Genomic DNA, 22,393 nt, shown 5'->3' with positions numbered 1-22,393 from the left:
AGGTACATATTGTAGGAAACGGTTAGCCAATTAAAAAATAAAAAGATGTCGCCCACTTTATTGGAATGTAATGATGAATGTGTTAAACATGATCTAAATTAGGGGAGAAATAGTCCAACCACTAAAACTGTATCAGTCATTTACATTTATACAAGATATGACTTATTTAATGGATAAAAATCCAACATCAAGCTGCACACTCATATTGCACATCAGCAACATTACAATACCTTACATTGATGCTGCTACACAGTAAGAGAAATAATGGTAATGTGTTTAGTAATTCAATTTATACAATCTTACAATATTTAAACAAGTCTTAATCTTTATTTAGCTTATCCCTTTATAAGATATTTATTTACACTAACGTTTATTCTAGCGAGTTAAGCATTAGCAACTGCTTTAAAACTTTTGTTTGTGAAGTTTCCCTAATTTCACCCGCTAAGAACATTTCATCTACAACTGTGTAAACCTTATAAAAGTTAAAAACCAGATCTAATTCGCAGACATTGTGAAAATATTCATTTAACACCTCGACGAAATTGTGAATAGCTTCTAGATATGATAAATTATTGTCATTGACATCGACACAGATGCAAAAGTACAAACCGGCATACCTCCGATAGACTATTTTGAAATTACGAAACTATAAAGAATTCGTTAAATAGTACATTCAAAGTAATAAGCAACGTACCTCAACGAAATTAGTGTGTTTAGCATCACGAACCGTGACTACAGCGTGTACCTCTTCAATGAGCTTTTGCTTTTCATCATCATCGAAATTCATGTACCACTTTGCGAGGCGAGTTTTGCCTGCTCGGTTTTGAATTAAAATGAAACGAATCTAGAATTAATACAAATGTAACAAGATTAAGGTAAACACCCCAAGTATGTTGTTCAGTGGTGTTCTATTTACCATTTCAATTTGTGGTAGAATTAAAAAATTCTCTAAACAAATCGGATGTATCTTGTATCTATACGCCCCCTTAGATTTTAGGTTATTTTTCTTATTACGTCACTTTTTCAGAGGTGACAGAGGATAATTGAACTACTGGACGCGTTCAGTACGTACATTGATTATATCGGGTGATCGAAAAGAACTGCAGACAGTTTAAATTGGGCGCTTTAAGTTTGTAATGATTTTTACTTAAGGAATTGGCAAACATGTTTAGAAGGACTTAAAGCTTATATGTATTTGTTTTAAGAACTTATTGAATTCTTAAGCGAATAGATAATGGGATGCAGTTAAATGTCTCGATCTCAGACAAATTTAAAGAAGACAGTAGCTCTTTCAATAATGGATTTTAAAGCTTCCCTGCATTTTACTGATTTTTCAGTCTGAACAATTCACTAAATTCTTGAAATTGAGTAAAATCCAATTTACGCTTTGGACTTTGTACTCCTAATAGAAATAACTTTACCTCAGTTTTACTAAGTTTAATGTGCAAAAAACAAAAAAAAACACATAAATTACAAAAACAAACAGTTAATAAAATCCTTCATCCTCCTCATTGTTAATCTCTGAATTAGCAACTGTGTTAATTACAGTTGCCAGCATATGCCTCGGTATTTCACTGCCTCGTACTTGAATAGTATAACAGGCATACTCCATTTTCTGTAAGCTTTGTTTTAAGACATACACCTTTCGACCAATTTCTTTATATCCCGAGGTGTTAATGCCTGCAAATTCGCACTCTAAGTATCTACAGCCAAAGTGAAGATTTTACATACCCAAAAACCCTGTATAAATGTCTTTAACGTAGTTACATATACGAAAACAATCTTCAATATTTCCAGATCCCAAGCTGTTAATGCATCGTCTCATTAACTCGCCAGTAAAATCACCTAAACCAAGGAAGAAATCGATCGGGGGAATGGTGACGTTTAATTCAGTCTTCGGTACTTCAGTCTCAGTCGTGTTTTCTGTCATATCGTTAGGTACAAGATAGGATAATTTTGTATCCAAATTTCTCCAATGCTCAATATTGCCGTAGCGTAAAAACTGATAATACAACAATGCTTCTATAAACTCCTGCAAACCGGCAGTGTACGCGCGTATATACAAGTAGTGATCTTGACCATGGAGCTCTTGGGCAACCTGCTTGAAATTCTTCTCAGTCAATTGATTCAGCCGTAAATCAGTTTCTTTATAAATTTGTTCCTTTTTGTCATCCCTAAATCAAAACAAATTACTTAAGGTAGCAATTAAAAATGAGAGCGCATACAAATCAGTAGCAGCACTATGTAGTAAAAATATTATTCGTTTGCTCTCTATTGTAATGTCTCTCGATAATTTAACAATACGTTCGTAGCGATCATGTTTAGAATCTAGCTCCACAGCATAATTTTTAAACATCTGGTATACAGGATTATTCTCATTTAAGTGTTCTTCCAGATCTTTGGTTTTGTCTTTCGCACTTAGCTTCGAATGATCACTCCTGTACTTATTGTAACCTCCTCTGCGATGAGGTCCTGTGAATATTATTTTATAACATGGTTATAGTATAAGGTTAACGTGTACCTTTACTTCCTGACATGGTTTCTTTTCTTTTAATCCTTTTTCAAAACGATTGATCTGCAAACTATCATGGACAAAGCGGAATTGAGGTTATACAAAACAATTAACGTCAATCTGCAAATGTAACATTAATGTACAGGGCGTTTATAACATAATGTACAGGGTGTATGGTGGTATTCATTGATTGTGTTGTAACATGGACTTGCGACTTATGGCCGTTTGCGCCGACAAATTTAAGCTGGACTTAGCTTAAGCGCAGCCTAATATCCATGGCAACCATTGTCTCAATAATCGTTTCCATGGATTTTAAGCTACACTTAAGCTAAGCTCTGCTTAAATTTGTCGGTGCAAACGGCCATTAGTAACAGGAGCTTTCCATTGAAAAACAATTGTTACTCAATTGTCGCATTTACCTAACGTAGTTTTGCCTCTGGCTACGAATGCCACTCTCCCACCAAATTTTTCAGTCTATTCGCTGAACGGAAAAACCGACACGGCCCCCAGAGCACCAGTTTTTTCAACATAGGTAGATATTGCTGAGACTAACCCTCTCGTGCTCCACAGCGACGGTTTTTAGAACTGGCAACATTATTTTCTCGAATATAAGTTCTGTTTTCTTTCCTTATGAAGCGGTACATGCATACAATTTCTTATACTGGAAAATTTATAAAATAAAAATTTTTGATGCCCAAGTCGAACACCTATTACAGCTGCTGCACCCACATTACAAAGTCCCTAGATAGATATAGGAACATTTCGCACTCCAACCGAATCAGTATTCTGCTTATTATTACAAAATGTTGGCATCCCTTACTAGTGTTAGCATTCCTTTTTCAAATTTGTTGCAAGGTGTGTTATATGTTATTAGTGAGTTTGTGGATTAGTATAAGGCAATTCTATCACAGTGAGAAAGCAGTAATTCTACAAAAGTTAAAAAAGACAATCCGTGTTTTTGGAACAACAGTCATTCTTTGGTGCAGTGCAGGCGATTTTAGGCCATGTTGTCACCTTTCCTACCAACATGAAGTTGCACAAGAGAGACAAATTCAAATATACTACACAAGTAATTATTTACTTACTTCTATTAATAATTTATCCATCGAGTTACACAGACATCTTACACATGTAACACAGATTTTGTGCGTGTTTTTACAATTTAGGTAGTTTCATTCTAATAAATTCTTTATGGAATTCTTGTACAGGAAAATACAACTTACATTTAGACTTTAAAAATATAAATACTTAAGTAAATATATGTAACCATTGAAAAAATAAATTTACTGACCCGCAGTAATAACGACATTTGTTAAACCCTAATATTATTTCGGAAACTCTGCATTACTAACGAAGTTAATAGTTATACAAGTTACAATTTGTATCACATATAAACAATTAGACTTATATCTAAACAGTAAAATCTTTCGCCATTTAAAGCTACACTAACGTTTCTTGTGCGTGTTTTTATATTTATTTAATTAATTTTGAAATGCGGTGACGACCACATGAAGGAATAATTGTACTTTATTTATAGATAATCTTGTGCACAGTTATGAAACATACTGGCACATTGGAAGAATTATGACCTTGTACTAGCCACTTACATACAAACGATAAAGTAGGTAAGATGCCATATTTGAACCATTGTTGTGTTGTATTTTCTTGCTAATTAAAATGAACTTACACGAGTTAAATATTTAAGTTTTCAAATATTGTTTGCTTCAACCACTTTGATCGCTTATTGTTAATAAACATAATCGACCCCACATTTAGGATAGCTGCCAAAGTGCAACTCGAAATAATATTTATATGTCTAACCATACACATTAGCAAACGTGGGGACCTGGAATTAAATATAAAATATTACCTACAATCAATTTTACTCCAACCAGGAACAAGTGATAATCCAAAATGTGGGGATCAACTGTTAATTTAGTACATTTGTAATCCGCTTTTATTTGTATTATTAATTATTGGGCAAAATATAATTAAATATGGTATATTGCATTAGTTACCCTGGTGAAGTAATAAGGTTCATATAAATTCACTAAAGTTCGACATATTACTACAGTTAAAATGGTAGGTATGCGCAAAATTGATTTAAATGCGGAATGGTAGGTAAATTGAAATGCATCAACTTATGACAGAGCATCACGTACTTCTTGTGGTATTTTCTTTACAAACGCACTATGATCTACTCCTTGTGCAGTCGCTAAAACTCCACGTAGGTTAGGATGTTCCACTTCCTTATGATATTCGTACGCCCCGCCGTGTATATCAGTTAGCTTACCACCCATTGCAGTTAATACGGCCTCTGGTGCGCAAGTGTCCCACTTCTTACATCCCTTGCTCGGAAAGACGTACGCATGGGCTTTCCCTTCCATTAATAATAGGACCTAGAGAGAAATTTTCTCGAATTAAGTCTGCTAGCATAAAAGGGGCAATTTGTCATGTGGCGGTTTCTTAGTTCTTTTACATAACTTACTTTATGCCCAGCTCCTCCCACTCTTAAAATGTCATCTGGCTTAAACGCCTCAAGTGCCATATTCACCAAATCATTCGAATGCGATCTAGTGGTGGTCAATATAAGTTTCCCAGTGGGCGGTGCCACTGGTTGAAAACCCCCAGTACCGAGTCCGACCAAGCCCCATAAGGTACGACCCATCAAATCTGCACTTTCCGATTTGTAATTGTAATAAGGCTGATGTATAACGCCTCCGACAGCTTTGCCTCTAACCGAAATACCGACTAATACTGTAACATGGTCCAATAAGCCCTGTTAGAATAATAACATGAACACTGTGGAGTTGCAGCTGTACCAAACTTACTTGCGTATATTCGGTGGTACCGTCCAGTGGATCAATCCATACTGTCACATCACTGCTAGGCACGTCAATATATTCTGATGGACACTGCTGTAACAGTACGTGTTGATCGCAGTCTGTAACGATCCAATCACTTGGGACCTAAATGAAAAAATAGTATATTATATACCGCGGGACTGAAGTAGTACTTTTAATCCCGAAGGTCGGGCCATAATTTACCTGAGGGATTAAGACCACTACTTCAGTCGCAAGGTGTATACGATATTTTTCGTACTTCAGAAACTGAAACACTTAATATGTATGGAGTTAGAGAACGCGTTCTTTCAAAAAATCGCTGATTAACCAGTTACCATAGGAACGTTGCGTTGGTACGACAATCCCTATGCTATGGTAACAAAAATAATTTGGAAACTGTCATTGCTAGTGTCATAATTTTGGTGGTGGGTGACAAAGGTGTATTTGATATTGATCAAAAGCAGCCAATGTAGGTAAAGAATTGATACCACCGAAATTCAAAAAACTATATGAGCAGCAGTACGATGCGTTTAAGAAGTAGTGCCGCATACAAAATGTGGAACAACCTACTGAAATTGCCTTGTTAGTAATTTCATCCTTCCGGGATTTTCGTCCAAATTTAATCCCGGCGGGACAAAAAGTGACACTTCAGTCCTTGTCATAATGGAGTGAAGTTGTCATTTTAGTCTCGGAAGTACGAAAAATAATATTTGATAATATCGAACAGTCATGTCAAAAGAGACTTTCGTTCGGCTACTTCGCGATCATGAATTTAAGATTGTGATTCTTAGGATTACGTTTTACAAAAGAACGCCACTGACCTCTATTTAAAATGGATACCTTAACACGTATGGGATGCGCAGTAAATTTTTAGACAAATTCAAAGATCCTCAAGGTATTCGTCAGTTTGCGCTGTAGCGTTGTTTTGGTTTTTAGGTTAGTATTAATGACGATATTAATTTGAAGCAAGTGGGAATGAACAAGTTGAATCTAGTTTGGTTTAATCGAGGGTTTAATGAAGATGCTAATTCCCGATCTGAAACTTCTCCCTCTTCCAAACGACTTTCTTCTAAACTCTTCAACAAAACAACAAAAATGTTCATTGAGTAAAATAAAAAATATAAATATACGCATGATGGAGAAATACCCACATGCTAGGGTATTTTATTTAATACACCAAAATATATAATTTAACAAGTGTTTTTGTTTTCAAACATCCACAAAATCCAAAAAGGTTTATGGTATATTAAAAAAAAAACATAAATGACAGGTAATTATACAAAAATATTTGTAAATTACGTAAAAGGCATAAATTACTGATAATTTTACTGTAAAATTACAGTTTTTTAAAACAAATGGTAAATTACATAAAATACCAATACAATTGGTAATTTTACACGAAATATTACACACTTAAAAAAAACCTGTAATATCACATCACTAGTCAGAATGTACAGTTGGCCCAGAACCATGGATCAGTTTCCTGTGAGGACATAAATACAGGGTTTTACCAAGGTTTTTTGAAATCAACAGTTTAATTACAAAACGTTTTTACAAAAAATTTACAACAACATGGCAGTCATTTTAAATTTTGGAAATTGATTAGCACAATTCAATTTCAATTGCAAAATGTAATAAGGAAGTAGTTTATTCACGCTGCTTGAAGTGTAAGTACAGGGAGGTGGGTAGGCGTGTGGTCTTGTAAACAAAAAATTTGAAGGATGTCCACAAATTTTTGTAATTCTTAAAAAATGTGCTAATCAAAACTGATTTTCACCCTTAAAAACATTTTCTGGATTATAATGCAAATGGGGGAATCCTACACCCTTTCTAGGAGAATGAAAAAATTAGAAAACGAAAACTGAATTTAAATTTTTTTTCCTCGTAAAGGACGCTCGAGAGTAGATTGTGTAACCATATTCTTAACATATGTGGAATCGTGGAAGGAGAAAGGTATACCCTTGGGTATATGCAGAAAAAAAGACAATGAGATGAAAAATAAATTAGGTAAATAGGCAAAAATGAAGAACATGAAATTTTAATGTTTTTCTTTTTTAATATCCACAACAGAGAAAAAGGTTGTTGTTTTATTTTAGTAAACCTTATGAAATACCTGTTACATAGATTGAAATTAAATACTTGTTAGATCCAAAACTAATTAACTGAGGGCACATATTTCCTTGGTGGTGGTGCATTTTCCATTATTTTTAATACTTTGAATGTCATAGTACTTTTTATGTTTACAACGTTCAATCATAAACCTTGACATGAAGTATCTAAATTTCTTTCAGTGTGGTAAGTAAAAAAAGTTTACCATTCTATTTGTCAATGCCAAGCAATAATTGTCATTATTAACCCCCACTATAAAAATCAATTAATTTCCAAAAAAAATCCATAGCATATTAATAGTACACTCCCGAAATAGTTATTTGTGTACCAAGGCCGTAAAAGTGATCTTTTTTGGCCGAAGCTGCTGTTTGTGGCCGAGGCGGTAGCCGAGGCCGCAATTCAGATGAGGCCTAACAAATCACTTTTGGCCAAGGTGCACACAACATTTTTTAGGCGATCATCAAAAAAGAATTCAAACATTTGCTCATAAACATATTTTTTCTGAAAATCATAGTTATCTTAGACAATTAAAAACAAAGCAATTCCTGTCATATGTAATAAATTATAATTAGCATCTTTGCGTGTGTTTTGTGCGTATCAAAATGGGTGATAGCGACAGTTCAGGATGAAATTTTGGAAGCTGCAAGCTTGCGAACCTAAGCCATATATGATATAAGAGCTGGCGTTTGAGAGTAAAAGTACAATCGCAACTTCCTCCATTGCACAAGATTTTAATAATGTCAAATGCAATAGGTCCTTCGTAACTGTGGCTTCCAAGACCTTATAGTTAACATGCTGTACAATTACTAGAAACCTGATTACCTACTTTGATGGCAGGTATAGGTAGCTACTTGTGTTCTCGTTTAATTGCTGGTGATTCTTCGCATAATAATGTAAGCAATAACATCTTCCTCATGTTTTGGTTCTACACTTCAAAAAGGTCTGCAAGCAGCAAAGATTGAAACGTCAAACTATAATTTTAAATGTGAACGTTGTGATTATGCAAAATAGTGTGAAACATTCCTACAAGTCCGAAAATGAAAAAAACGCACGTGGATGGCCCAATCCTTGATGGGGCTAGACCAGATAGACGCTTTGTATTAAACAGATTACTGTTTCTCACACATCAGTTTCAAATAAGTAGGTACAGTTTGACAGATGTGTACAATAAAGTAAAGTTTGACAGAAGCGTACAATAAAGTTAAACTTTATGGCTGCAAAAGCGTCCACAAAATCAACGTTTTTGTGATGATAGCCTAAAATAATGAATAATTCACTTATCCTACAGTAAAAACAATTAAAAACACTGCAGTTTTTGCTTTTAATTTATCTTTTTAAGTGTACCTAGATAATCAGTGATGACAAATTTCATCAAAACCAAATGACTTGGCACTTACCTCACAACTACTCCCGCCTTCCTCCCCAATAATTGTCAGATTTGGGTACTGCTGTGACAATGAAGCCATAAGACAGCGCTCTGCGGATCGATCTGCTTCAGTTTGCAAATCGTTTTTACCCTATTAAAATTATTAGTTCGTTCAATCCAAATGGACTATTACACTTTACCTTTTCAACAATTCCCAGTTCGCCCCTACTCATAATATCACGAATGATTTTACCAGCACGAGTAGCAGCAGTCACCGATGAAGCAATAAGCCTAAGAACTAGTGGCACACTTTGTGCCATTGCCATTGCTATGTTTTTTTGGTAACGCTTGTCAGCTACAACAAGGTACATTGTTAGTAAAATGTTTGGGGGTTAACTGTGAAAAAATATTGGGTCATTACTTACATCACCATACAGTAAATATTAAAAAGATCATTAAATTATGAATAAAGATAATGTTGCACATTAACATTCAATAAAAATGTTTTTTTAACAAGATTTATATCTACCTTTTAGAATCTATAAAACTTGAGTAATACCGGTCCAACACAATTTTTAGTAATAAAACCACACTTATATTAAGAAAACAATAAATAAAATATGCACAGAAAATAAGTATGGATTGTCTAAATTAAAAAGTCAATTTTACCCATATATATCTCTTATATATATGATTTTACCAGCAGGCTGTGGATCTGCAATGTCACGGACACGGCACACTTTTGTTGTGTCTACGTGTACGATATGCGTTGCTCTAAAATACTGAAATCACAAGCACAATGTGAACGACAGTAAATTTTTAATTTAATACTCGACCTCTATTATCTAACCATCAGTGGCGGCTCGTAAGGGCTGAAAGAGGGTGGGCACAAGTAAAAACTTGCCTCCTATGTCTTGTACATAAAATCCATTTTTCTATTTTTTAAACGGGAAAATACTTCAATGACCTTGTTATCAAAGTCTTTCCTTTTTTTAATAATCGCTTGCACACCTTTTGCCTTCCCACTCATAACGGATGCACCGTCGTAAGTTTGAGCGATTAATTTATATTTAAGACTCGAAGTGACATCAGACGTAGACGTAGCAGAATTTAAATTTAAAATAGTATCGAATTCCTTTAGCAATGCGTTTGCTAACAGATCAGCTTTATGTCCACCCGGTTTAATAAATGACCAAAAGCGTTCAAAAATTTGTCCATTGAGCACATACCGAAGAATTACAACCATCTGTTGGTGATTAGAGGTTTTGTATAGTTTTTGAAACGCCTTTAAACGCTTGCGACCCTTTCATATGCATCGCAAGAGCGCCGTCTAATTCCGATGGGAAGTTAATTAAGCCTACATAAATACCTGGGTTATCCGACGTCGATGTTTCATCATGGCTTCGTAAGTCGTAATGCCAATTCAAAGGCCCCGCAAAATTTAATACACATAATTAACCGGCGCAAAATATGACGGTTTTTTTCCACTTCTTCGTTGTTGTACTAAACTAAATGTCGCAAATAAGCACTGTTTTGCCTAAAAGACTGAAATCCATACAGGCATTCATATGCGAAACGGAATTTTCGTGTTTCTTTGCCCTCTCCGCGATGTTTTTTAACCCATCTACCCCACATCCACCATCATTGATTAATAATCATAATAAATTAATGACACTACTATAACAATAACAGAACAGTAGAACGTCACTTCTAATTACGAACGAACATACGCGCGCGCAATAAAAAAGAGCACACCACATAAGAAAGTATTACAGGCGTACTGGGAACTCGAAGCTCCGTGCCCGCAACTTTGCATTTAAATCTCGCGTACGCGAAGTTACCCAAGGTCACGCAAATGATGTTCGCGAGTCCGGACATCACAGACTGTGCCCGGCAGATTTAAGTTTTAAGCGTTTTGCGATACATATTATATCCAATCTGCTGCGGAAGGACGGAAGGAAAGTTTGATACCATCCGTTATAAAAATTATTAATTAAAATGTAAATGTATGTCAAATAGAAATAATTCACTGATTGATCTGCTAATTTATTTCCGCTGTTTACCGTGGCGATTGAGTGGGCACGTGCCCCTGTGCCCTTTAGGACCAGCCGCCACTGCTAACCATTGTTTAATCTGGCTATCTCATACGTTTATGCTCGCAATAAATTCGACTAACCAACGTAGGTAACTAGTTTTTAGCGCATTTTTGCAAATTTATTTGTAAAAAGTAGCTTTTAATCTCACTTTGGCTGGCTGGCCGTGAAATTTGTCAACCTTAGGGACATGGCTACATGATGTGGGGTTGGCAACATCTGGGCGTCATCCTCGAGCGTAGTATACTAACGTGAAGGTTTTTCAGTTTTTTCCTATCTTCTACTACAGTTTTGGTCCGATTCTTTTCAAATTGGTGTCGTCTGAAAGATGTTGTAAACACGCACAACTCCTGCGTGGCGGAATTTTGTTTTTTGTCCTAGGGGCGAAATTAACCACCTTTTGCGGGGCGCGCGCGCGCGTCTTCGAGAAGTAGTCAACTTCGGGCGCCTTTTACCTTCCGTTGCGAACTCACGCGGTTTAACGTTTCGTAAATCTCGAATCGCTGTCTCTCTTTCTCGTGTCGCCACTAGAAGCGAATTGCGGGTGAACGGCGGGACGTCGGAAGTGGCTACCGTCAAAGGGAATGTGGTAGCCCCCGACACGATTTTAACTTTAAAAGCGAATTGCGGGTGCACGCGGAAAGTGGGAAACGGTTAATGAATGTAGTAGCCTTCGACAAGATCTGTTATTGATGGTTGAGTCGAAAGTGGCTAATAGAATACTGATCTGCCACACAAAAATGCGCTGAAGTCCCTTCGATCTCACACGAGGACTTTGATAATTTTTTTCACTTAACTCCAAGGTAGGTTCTACCATATTGGGTTCTACGTACGCTAACAGTAGGGAAATTTAATCAACACGGCAACGTTTAAACATGGCCACCGAAATTCCCTACAAAAGTCAGAGCTGGGTAATTATTTCAAATGAATCTATTTTAAATAGGTTTTTAAAATCCAAAATAGGCATTTGTATTTTAAATAAACTTATAAAAATGATTTTATGTTTTGTATTTGAAATAGATTTTTCAAGGTATTTTCTATTTTATATTTGAAGCATTTCTGAACCTATGTAAAAAAGCTAAATTTTGTATTATCAGCTTTGTATCGTTCTATAGTTTTAGTGATGCCTATGGACTTGCTTATGTTGGATCAATATCCAATAATAAGAGAACTGTTTTTTAAGTACAACACTACAATTTCTTCGTCGGCTCCTATGGAACGCCTGTTTTCCTATGCATGAATGATTACGCGACCAAAGAGAAGACGTTTAACAGACGTACATCTTGAAAAACTGCTTTTACTTAAAGCAAATGGATAAATCATGAGAAACGATTTTTTAATATGTTCTTGCTTTATGAATATTATAATAATAGCCCTCAATGTAACAGGTACATGGTAGTACATATTTGAAATACTTAGTTGAAATATCTATTTTCTATTAGGTATTTTAAATATAAATAGTATTAAATATCTTATATTTAAAATAAATTAGCATTTCTTATTTGAATTTTTTATTTTAAATATACCTACTTTGAAAAGTATTTTACCCAGATCTGACAAAAACTAATCGAATTCCGCTCAAATTTGAAATCAAAGAGTGGGGCGTTTTGACCATGGGTGCGCTCCACTGATCTAAATAAAAAATGGATGACCAATACCGAAAATGTTACGACCTCGCGCAACGTATTAGGCGTCATGCGCAGTAAACATAAACGAGTACTAAAGTGATTGTTGTTTTGTTAGCTGTCATACCCTATACGTGCATTGAAATTTCATAAAATGTAAATTGGTTTTCCATGACATAATTGGAATCGCTACAGCGCAGACTCACGAAAACGTTGAGGACGTTTCAATTCGTCTAAAAATTCACTGCGCATCCCATATATGAGTGTCCATTTTAAACAGAGGTCAGTGGTGCGTTCGAGGACAATGCGTTTTAGCACAATCAAGCGCCATTGCGTCGGATGCCTCAGCTGTTCAGCTTCAGTATCAGTTGGAGACACGGCAGTTCCATGCGTTCACGGTCCAGCCACGATAAGATGGTGGCGACTGACCTCGTCTCGTCTCGTAGGAGGCTAAAACAGAATTAGAGTCCAACCGGCAATTTCCTAGCGGAAAAAGACAATTAAGCACAAATTAAAGTAGCGGTTTATTCTACGAAAAACATTTCGGGAGAACATCCGGAAACGTAACTGTTGCAAAAGTAAATAGAGAGTTGTCGCACTCTTCCGCTAACGCTACATTGACGTCATCAAATACGGTACCTAAGCAAACTTTAGTTGTCGCAAACTCTCTAATGTTACGGTAAAGCTCAAAATGTCGGTCCTCGAAAAGCGTAGCTGGCCAAGATGCACAAGGATTTACTTACTATTCGGTTAAACGCCAAAAAGCAAAAAGATACAAACGCATATTGTACATTATTTGCAAACGTCGGGACCGGATGCACAGTTTGATATCGGTACTTGAATGCAGCCTGAATTAAATGCTAAACATAACCTAAATAACCTTAAAATTTAAATGTAATATTTGGATTTAGTTATTGTATTTAAAGAAGTTAAATTATGCATTCTGCACGTTTTGTAAGAAAGTGTACAAATTTTAAAATTAGACATAAATTTTGTAAATCATATAGTGATAGTGCATTAGCAAATGAAATGGAAGTAGCATTTTCAAATGGGTAGGTAGGTGTATTTATGCTAAAGATGATTGTATATTTGTAACACATTAAAATTACAGCCGGAAATTAGCATTATCGACGGGAAAGTTAGCGAAATTGGCCGATGGATGTGCTGTGGGAACAATAGGAGACACGTCTGTGATGGTAACCGCTGTTTCTAAATCCAAACCGACTTCTGGTGGTTTTACTCCTCTAATTGTCGATTACCGACAGAAATCAGCGGCTGCAGGTCGCATTCCTACGAATTTTTTAAGACGAGAGTTAGGTCCCTCTGAGCGTGAAATTTTAACATCTCGCTTAATAGATCGCAGTTTGCGGCCGCTATTTCCTGAAAATTTCTGTTACGAAACGCAAATAGTCTGTAACATGCTCGCCGTTGATAGCATTAACAATCCGGATATTGTCTCGATTAATGCCGCATCTGCTGCTTTGAGTTTAAGCGACATACCTTGGAATGGGCCCGTCGGGGCGGTGCGTGTTGGTTGTATTGACAATGAGTACATTATAAATCCTACAAGGCGTGAGTTAGAATGTTCGTTGTTAAATTTGGTTGTTTCCGCTACCAAACAGAATTTAGTAGTCATGATAGAAGCCAATGCCGACAATATGTTGCAACCAGAGTTTTTAAAGGCTATTAAAACCGGAGTTAAGGAGGCACAATTTGTCGTAAACGGTATTGAAAAATTGCAGAAGAGTAGTGGAAAAACTAAACGAACATTTGAAAAACAGCAGGAGCTCTCGGAAGAAGTTAAGGTTGCGATCGAATCTTTGAGTCAAATGAGGCTGAAGGATATTTTTAAAAATCATTCTCTAGACAAATTAAGTAGAGACAACGAGATTAATTACCTGCGCAATGATGTCGCTGATAAAATACGTCTCGATTTTCCCACTCTCGATTATAATTTAGTAGTAGACTGTTTTGGTAAGATCACACGACGGGTTTTTCGTGATTCAATTTTTGAAGATGAAAGGCGTTGTGATGGTCGTGATTTTGATGACTTACGTAATATTTCCTGTGAGGTTGATTTATACAAACCGCTCCATGGGAGTGCCGTGTTCCAAAGAGGGCAAACGCAAGTGTTTTGTACTGTTACGTTGGACTCGCATGAAAGTGCATTGAAGTTGGACCCGTTATCGATATTGACAAGGTTGGTGATCCCCGTTGGTTGTAAAGATTTGTGAGGTTTTGAGGTTCATCATTATTTAAAATTGTGAAATTTTGTAATAGTTCTTGTTGATCTGGCCTTACATACTTGCCTATTTGTTGTCCATGCAGAATGGAAATTTAGTTTTTTCTAGTTTAATGACCGAAACCAAATGGAAGTAGCAACAAAAATTAGAGTATTAAAAAAATCAGTGGGTGTTGCAGCAAATATGCGAAGTTTTTACAACAAATTGTCTATAACTGAGGAGGTGACTTGCAAAAGCCGATAAATCCAATTTATACGATTCGAAGAAAAACGGCAAAAACTTCCCATACAGAATCGCGTAAAGACATACTTGGTTTCTTTTCATAGATCTTTGTTCTTCTGGACCTAGATAGTGATTCAAAAATTTCATGGATGTATGTAATGCCTTTCAGTGTTAAATTAAAGAAAACTATCGGATTTATCGGTTTTTGCACGAAATGTGGTATTGTTTAAGCAATACTACAGTGTTTGTAAGAATAAACGACTTTATTCGTAAAAAAAATTAAAAAACAGCCGATTACAAATTTATTAATTTATTTATATTATTAATTTTATTATTATCAATTATCAATTATTATTATTATCAATTTTGTTTATTAATTATTATTATTTTATCAATTATTATTATTAATTATTATGATTATCAATGCTGGCACCATTATTGTGTCTAGCACGTGGTATGCACATGAAACCTTTACTAAGGATTTATCGGGTTTTGTACAAAAAAAGGCTCTGTTGGGATTTATCGGCTTTTGCTTGAAACAGCCAACTTTGTATAGGATTTGGTATGGTAAATGTCACTTTTTGCTCGAAATAAACTTGATACATCGATAGAGCAGTATAAAATTAGTAAGAAACCGTATCAAACTCGTTTTAACTTTAAAATGGATTTATCGGCTTTTGGGTGTCACCTCCTCAACTGTAGAACTATTTTTAGTACAAATAGATTTCTCAATTTTCAACATTGGTGTGCCAACTTCAAAGTCATTTGCTTGTTCAATAGTGACACTTGTAATTTCAGCGGGTTGAAAGAGAAGAATTTTTTCCTTCATTATGAATTTCCACCATTTGCTACGAAGGAAACGGGAAAAATTGGACCCTTGGGCCGAAGAGAGATGGGTCACGGCGCTCTCGCCGAAAAGGGCCTTTATCCTACTGTGCCACACGATTTTCCATTCACTATTAGACTGACTTCGGAAGTGCTAGAGTCTAACGGTATAATCTCATCAAACCTGTCCATTTTTATACTGCGATTTATAGGGTCAAGTTCCATGGCCTCAGTGTGCGGAGGTAGTTTGGCATTGATGGATGCGGGTGTTCCGGTAACTGCACCTGCTGCTGGAGTGGCGATTGGTCTGGTCACTAGGTGTAATGAAAATGACACGAAACATATTGATGATTATAAGTTGTTAACTGACATTTTGGTAAATATTTGCAATTATTTCAGAGATAATCTTCATGGCAGTGTCCCACACATCGCTTTATAGCGTAAACTAAAATGTAAACAGTTTTTGGTTTGGTTCAAGGTTTAGCTTGAAATTTCAAGGACATAGGACTGGTTGTACAATTGCCAGTTTATATACTTCAGTTAGTTAACTGATAGTTCTCCTTTTTTTAGCGCATTTTCACAAAAATAAAAAGAGTTCGCTATTGTGTTCGTCTATCCGGCCGTCTTACATCTGGAGCTTTATATTAAGGCTCTGCTGCAATTTATTGATGACAAATTACCTTTCTTTTTCTCAAGGTGAAAATGGCAACCAGAAAATTGTATCATAAACAATATAGAAATAACGTTAATTATGCAGGCGACTAGCTCAATCGGTTCTATTTTTACTTAACCTGTCTTACTTGGGTTCCATAAAGTTAAAGTCTGAAAAGCCTGGTCACAAATTCAGGGATTTTCTTAATAATACCTAATACAAATGGATACAACAATAATTTACAGAATTTTCAACAACTTTCTGATCTCTCACTTACATTTTAAATGATAATAGTAACAGGTCCGAATTTTCTTTATCCAATGGATAGTAAAGCTATCGATTTCAAATTACAAAAATCCTACAATTTTATAACGAATCTTCTGGACGAATTTCTCTCCTGTATGTGGAACACCTGGAGTTCTTACAGCTAACCGGGTTCACTCAACACATTGGGGTGGTTAACAGGATGCATTATTAAATCTGATGAAATGAATGCCTCCAACCTCCAACAACAGCTCTTGGACTGCAATGTTTCTGATGATGATCGATTGAATTGCAGATTTTGGTTGTTGATCAGTACAAATTTTGAGTTGGCAAAAGAAACGAGCACTTGCACAAACTCGTTTTTAAGGGTTCGTTCTTGAATTTTAGGTTTAATATGTGGTAAATCCCTCGTTAAATCCCTTTAGTAAACTTTTCACCTTGATTAATTTTAACTTTAGCGGCACAAAAATGAACGCAAATATTTTCTGACTGCTAACAGTTTTCTATATCGCAATTTCACTTTACACGGGAGTATCTTTCTTTCTAATGTGTGGCACTGCGTAGAGCGCCGCAAAATGTTTGTGGAATTTGCTGAATAGCACGTCGTTTACTGATAGTGTCTTTATCTAACTGAATTACCACTGCGAGCTTTTAACCTTCAACGCAGTAATTTGAAAATATTGCTTGACGTAATGCGGTAACCGCGTAATTCTCCTAAGGGTAGCACATGTAACATAACATGTACTTTTTCTTATATTCCAAAATGGGAACTTTCACGCCACTTTTCCACTGGGAAAAATGATAATTACTGGATATTATTGACACTAAACGTCTCTTTGAACTAGTAACTTTGTCTTCTAAGTTCGGTCATTCCGAACGCCAAATTTTTATCTTAGGTTCTAAAAGCCGCTATATGAAAAACGCCGTACTGACCAACGCAAAGCTCTCGACTCTTCGGATGCCCAAATGGGACTCTCTTGATTTCGTGCACTTCGCATCCCCTCTCTCTATACTAAGCCCGCTTAAAACGCCTATTTCATGAGTGAAAGCAATGGCGGCGATACCTCGTTACTTCTAATTGGTTTTCCGACTCTAAGGCTGCCCAAATAAAAGCCCCGCCGCAGCGGCTTTTTGGACATTTTTGTGTAAATAATAAACAAAAATATTGCAGGGAATAGAAGATTATATGGGAGATATGGATTTTAAACTAGCCGGAACAAAAAAAGGTATCACTGCTTTACAAGCCGACATAAAATTGCCAGGTTTACCTCTTAAAATAATAATGGAAGCTGTTGTTAAAGCTACGGAAGCCAAATCAAAAATACTAGATATTATGCAGCACTGTATGTCTAAACCACGGTAAGAACATTACTATTCACGCGAGACCCTATCATTTAAAAAAACCGTAGCATTGTGAAAAAGGAAAATTGGCCAGTCGTCGACAAATTAGAAGTAGAACCCCATAAAAGATCAAGGTTATTCGGCATTGGGGGAATTAATTTGAAAAAAATACTTTACAAGACTGGCGCCCATGTAAGGGTTAACCTTTGATCTCAGCACAGTGTACATTAAATTTGTTCATTAGATATCTCCAATAGACGACTCGTCATTTTCAATATTCGCACCCAATCAACAGGCGATGGACGAAGCCCAAGAAACCATCACGCAGCTGCTCAACACTGAACGTATTCCCGAACTAGAATTCGGCGGAATTTATACTGCCACTGTAGTGGAAGTAAGGGATATTGGAGTCATGGTTACATTATATCCTGACATGCCACCTGCACTGCTTCATAATTCACAACTAGACCAGAAGAAAATAATGCATCCGTCAGCTTTAGGTGTTGAAGTCGGTCAACAGATGCAGGTGAAGTACTTTGGAAGAGATCCGGTGTCGGGATTAATGCGGTTATCCAGAAAAGTTCTGCAGGCGTCTGCGAGATAACATTAATTAAATTAGTAGCCTAAGTTTTTTGTAATTATTCCTAAATATAAAGTTTTTGTTTATGGCTGTATAACAGTTACCTAATTCTAGTTTTTTATTTACCATTTTAAAGCATTCGTTACTCAAAAGTTAATTTAAAAATGTAGCACATTAGCTGCACAGTCATTACTGAATTTTTCATCAATATGGGGTAAGGGTGTTGACTCCATAAGTTTTACGAACTCTTTCCTTGATATGCTTCAGGCATTGAACTATAGGTATACTCTGTAACTGGAACGGCATCGAGCGCCAAAATCGCGTGCCGCAATGATTTTAGGCAACCAGCATAACGTAGGTATTCTCATCCTTGTCTGGCACGTTGTTTTGTATTACATATGCAGGATCGATAACACGTATTTGGGTAAAAATACAGATAAGTAAATAAACTGGGAGGTTGGGGCCTTAGAAAGATAAAGATAAACGCTTGTCGATGCTTTTACAAGTGCCAATATCTATTTGTTAATGGAATATCTTAAAATATATACTTAATAATGTGGTAAACTGCGCCATTTCTCACTCACACACTCACATACTTGATTCTTGAATCTTGAAGTTACAAAAGTATAATGTCAATAATGTCATTCATGGTGGCTCAACGCATTCCATTTGCTTATTAACGTAAAATAAAGTTAGAAACATTCGTTGTGTTCGTTTGTAACGTACCCTTTACATAATATATTAGCAAGGAGGTAGGTACCTAATATATTACAATTGGCGTCGAAGTAAACGTAAATTTAAAAAAGCATTTTTTTAAGAATAAAATGAGTAAGAATTATGGTTACTCTAAGAGCAAAAATTCAATTTAGTCGCAGTGGTCACCGCATTGCCATTAGATGGAAACGAATTGACACGAATGTCTTATGGAACGAAGGCCCAAGGAATCGGTAGTAAATAAAAAAATCAATCGTTAAAGGTATTTTTCGCCCCATTAGTGCGCATTATCAATACTAACGTTGAGTGAAAAATTAAATAATAAGGAACTTCATATTCAAATTAGTAAGTCAAAACGGCTTTATAGGTTTTGGCGGCGCTAACGCTTTTCTTCATATGATGCTCCCTAGAGAGTGGAATGCCCTATTGAATTAGTATTAAAGAGTGCGAAATAAGAATTACCTTTCATAAGGACAGTATAAATGAGTATGAGGTACTTTAGTAAAGAAATCTGAGCGGTGCAAATGCCGTCATGCGCAAAAATATTAAATGCGCGCGTCGAGGTTGAAAAATGTTATCAAAATGTACCCACGAAATTGAATATTTGAATTTTTATTATAAAAATGATTGCACGTATATGCAACACAATTCATGACCATTCTTGCAAATCTCTTAATAACTTAATTTAGACAAAAATAAGCAAAATGTAAGACGTAGTATAAACCATCCCATAAGCCCACATGAGTTAAACAAGGTAAGGGATACCTACCTCTACCCATCTCTCTCTCTCACAAAAATTCGCCACGGCCCCTGGCAATGGCTGATTACGGGCGATGCCGTTCCAGTTACAGAGTTCAATGGCTTCAGGTGAGATGGCCGATGATCCATTGCTATACCAAGGTATATGACGGGTTTGTTTGGTTCTATAGCGTGGTTGTTCATCTTCAGCTTCGTATGAATTTTATGCGTAAATTTCTTCGTAAAAAGTCTGTTTTAGGTTTTTTCCGTATTTATTTTGGTCATCCACGCATCGTAGGATTTGGTATGCATATTCATAGATTTGTATTTGTTTGCGCACGCTACGTCTGCGTAGTACGCATGATGAGCATAAATTCCTGTATCGTCCGCAAATAGTGTTACCAAGGCAGATTTAGAGTTCGCGTAATGAGGTTTCATATGCGGCAACGTAGTGCCGTGCCGTAAAAGATTAAGAGAAGGAGCATTCATAGTTCCGTATGGCCGTAAAACGGACGATACATTGCACATGCGCCATTTGATATCCTTGTTTGCATCATGTTGTCGAAGTTATATTTTTGAGGGCTTGTATGATAACCCGTCTATCCATACAGGATCGAAAGCCTTTTCTATGTCCAAGATTGCCATTACAGTTGTAATGGTCCTAGGGGTCTATCAAGCCGACACTGAAAATGTTGACCAGTCAAGTTGAAACAAATGGACGTTTCGCGGCACTTAGGGGCACTATGGGTGGCACGAATGAACTCCTACTTTGCGTAATCGGTTCTTGTATGTGTTGGGACGTGAGACATAATCGGGAAGGGAATTAAATAAAAGGCAGAACTTTTGTGTGTAAGAAATGACAGGACTAAATAAATATATTACGCACACCACAAGGGTATACCAGAGAAACCTTCTACGGGACAAAAACCGCAGCATAGGCCACACAAGTACATGAAATAAATCACCTACAGCAATAAAACGCAAGAGAAAATACACGTAAATAAAACATCTCAAATTGTATGATAAAAATCAGATAATCAAATTAAATGCAATACATACACACAAAATACACAAGACATTATAAATGCAGTGTAAAACCTGATAAATCAATTCAGTACAAAACCCCATCAAAATACATGTACGATCAATTGAGATATAACTCAACCCGTAAAGGCCCTATATAAGGACCTTAGTGAGATGGATAAGAGAATCGTATTTGCGAATCGGCCGATGCAGCAGCTAAACAAGCTGCAGGAGGAGATCGCATAGATGTCAGCGAGTTAAGACATGTAGATTTAAAAATGGTTCTAAGAGCGGCAGTAGGGTGACCTGAAAAGATGGAAACAGTCTCTAGAGTTAACTCGATGGGAACGGGTAAAAATACATCGTGTGCGGATAGGCCACAGTGATCTCACTCACACATTCCTACTACGTGGTGAGCCTCCTATGTCTTTACTGTGGGGAACAGATCACTGTCGAACACATTTTACATGTGTGTCCCCAGTTGGCGATCAGTAGGACACGTTTTGAGTTACCTGCGAACCCACTAGAAATGACCCGAACAGCTGGAAATATCAGAAAATTAATAGCTTTTTTAAAGGAAACGGATGTATTCGGAAAACTATAAGTTTTGCGTAGGTTAGATATATAATAGGCTAATGACCTTAGCTGTCGATGCCTTTAATCAAATTTAAAAAAAAATAATAAATTGAATGTACATAGGAAACATGTAAATGGTGTGGCTCTACTCCAGACTTCAGTTAACATAAATTAATTTAACACGAAAAGTACATGTGTGAATGCCCATAGCAAGTATTCATGTGAAAATGGATTATCGTTCAAGCAGAACATAGTTTAAATAGAGGAAATGTTAATGAGAGAGCCCCTAAATATCTTGCAGTGCTAAGATGCCAAGAACTGCAATCCGCACGAGACGAGAAGGCAACAGATTCGAAAGATCGAACTGTATTAGGTACCCACTCCACGGAGACAGAATGAACCACTCACACACACAAACATCGAAACATAAAATAAGAGAGCCCCCATTCGTATAGCTAATGCACAAGAACTGTGGCGCGCCACGAATAAGAAAGTAACAGATACAGCCACCAATCAAACTGTATTAGGTACCTTCCTCACAGAATATTCAATCGAATAGAGTAACATCGCACTGATAATCAACTCCTCGTGAATGCAGAAACAAATACTTAATATATAAATATTGCATAATCACCTGTACAGTATAACAAACACGATTCAGATAACG

General features: G+C 36.3%; 3 protein-coding genes across 7 annotated transcripts; 1 reads left to right on the top strand and 2 right to left on the bottom strand.

The window, feature by feature from the left end:
* Positions 1-1,422: 1,422 nt before the first annotated feature.
* Positions 1,423-3,431, bottom strand: LOC116172636 (translin-associated protein X). The gene is made up of 5 exons (XM_031489883.1): positions 2,932-3,431; positions 2,522-2,632; positions 2,226-2,472; positions 1,732-2,174; positions 1,423-1,680 (listed from the first exon to the last, which is right to left on the bottom strand). The coding sequence occupies exons 2-5, from the start codon at positions 2,535-2,537 to the stop codon at positions 1,487-1,489; spliced, it is 900 nt and encodes a 299-aa protein (XP_031345743.1). The 5' UTR covers positions 2,538-2,632; positions 2,932-3,431; the 3' UTR covers positions 1,423-1,486.
* Positions 3,432-3,582: 151 nt separating this feature from the next.
* On the bottom strand, positions 3,583-10,475 carry LOC116172610 (3'(2'),5'-bisphosphate nucleotidase 1). 4 transcript variants are annotated; one of them, XM_031489872.1, is made up of 6 exons: positions 10,200-10,475; positions 9,031-9,185; positions 8,862-8,981; positions 5,344-5,481; positions 5,001-5,291; positions 3,583-4,911 (listed from the first exon to the last, which is right to left on the bottom strand). In XM_031489872.1, exons 2-6 carry the CDS (start codon positions 9,154-9,156, stop codon positions 4,654-4,656), a joined length of 933 nt encoding a protein of 310 aa, XP_031345732.1. In that variant the 5' UTR covers positions 9,157-9,185; positions 10,200-10,475; the 3' UTR covers positions 3,583-4,653. The 4 variants fall into 4 exon arrangements, with proteins under 4 accessions (XP_031345732.1, XP_031345724.1, XP_031345718.1 ...); XM_031489864.1 differs by lacking the exon at positions 10,200-10,475 and adding an exon at positions 9,531-9,621; XM_031489858.1 differs by lacking the exon at positions 10,200-10,475 and adding an exon at positions 9,360-9,517.
* A 2,931-nt stretch (positions 10,476-13,406) lies between these two features.
* LOC116158696 (polyribonucleotide nucleotidyltransferase 1, mitochondrial) lies at positions 13,407-18,761 on the top strand. 2 transcript variants are annotated; one of them, XM_031471523.1, is made up of 7 exons: positions 13,407-13,600; positions 13,660-14,748; positions 15,812-16,005; positions 16,051-16,214; positions 17,926-18,113; positions 18,164-18,287; positions 18,340-18,761. In XM_031471523.1, exons 1-7 carry the CDS (start codon positions 13,485-13,487, stop codon positions 18,697-18,699), a joined length of 2,235 nt encoding a protein of 744 aa, XP_031327383.1. In that variant the 5' UTR covers positions 13,407-13,484; the 3' UTR covers positions 18,700-18,761. The 2 variants fall into 2 exon arrangements, with proteins under 2 accessions (XP_031327383.1, XP_031327384.1); XM_031471524.1 differs by having other exon boundaries at positions 13,407-13,604.
* Positions 18,762-22,393: the final 3,632 nt, after the last annotated feature.

Source organism: Photinus pyralis, unplaced genomic scaffold (genome assembly GCF_008802855.1).
Source record: "Photinus pyralis isolate 1611_PpyrPB1 unplaced genomic scaffold, Ppyr1.3 Ppyr1.4_LG1, whole genome shotgun sequence".
NCBI lineage: Eukaryota > Metazoa > Arthropoda > Insecta > Coleoptera > Lampyridae > Photinus > Photinus pyralis.
Note: the sequence above shows the minus strand (reverse complement) of the source record. Positions and strands in the feature narration are given on the sequence as shown.

What these genes read in the sequence shown, in the direction of transcription:
- LOC116172636 (XM_031489883.1), bottom strand. An exon ending in CATAGTGCTGCTACTGATTT is followed by an intron (nt 2,175 to 2,225) that starts GTATGCGCTCTC and finishes GTTTTGATTTAG; the next exon opens with GGATGACAAAAAGGAACAAA. An exon ending in CATTTATACAGGGTTTTTGG is followed by an intron (nt 1,681 to 1,731) that starts GTATGTAAAATC and finishes GCGAATTTGCAG; the next exon opens with GCATTAACACCTCGGGATAT.
- LOC116172610 (XM_031489853.1), bottom strand. Translation starts at nt 9,201, where the DNA reads ATGTACCTTGTTGTAGCTGACAAGCGTTACCAAAAAAACATAGCAATG. An exon ending in GTACCACCGAATATACGCAA is followed by an intron (nt 5,292 to 5,343) that starts GTAAGTTTGGTA and finishes TTATTCTAACAG; the next exon opens with GGCTTATTGGACCATGTTAC. An exon ending in TGGGAGGAGCTGGGCATAAA is followed by an intron (nt 4,912 to 5,000) that starts GTAAGTTATGTA and finishes ATTTCTCTCTAG; the next exon opens with GTCCTATTATTAATGGAAGG.
- LOC116158696 (XM_031471523.1), top strand. Translation starts at nt 13,485, where the DNA reads ATGCATTCTGCACGTTTTGTAAGAAAGTGTACAAATTTTAAAATTAGA. An exon ending in GAAGTAGCATTTTCAAATGG is followed by an intron (nt 13,601 to 13,659) that starts GTAGGTAGGTGT and finishes TTAAAATTACAG; the next exon opens with CCGGAAATTAGCATTATCGA. An exon ending in TTTACAAGACTGGCGCCCAT is followed by an intron (nt 18,288 to 18,339) that starts GTAAGGGTTAAC and finishes TTTGTTCATTAG; the next exon opens with ATATCTCCAATAGACGACTC.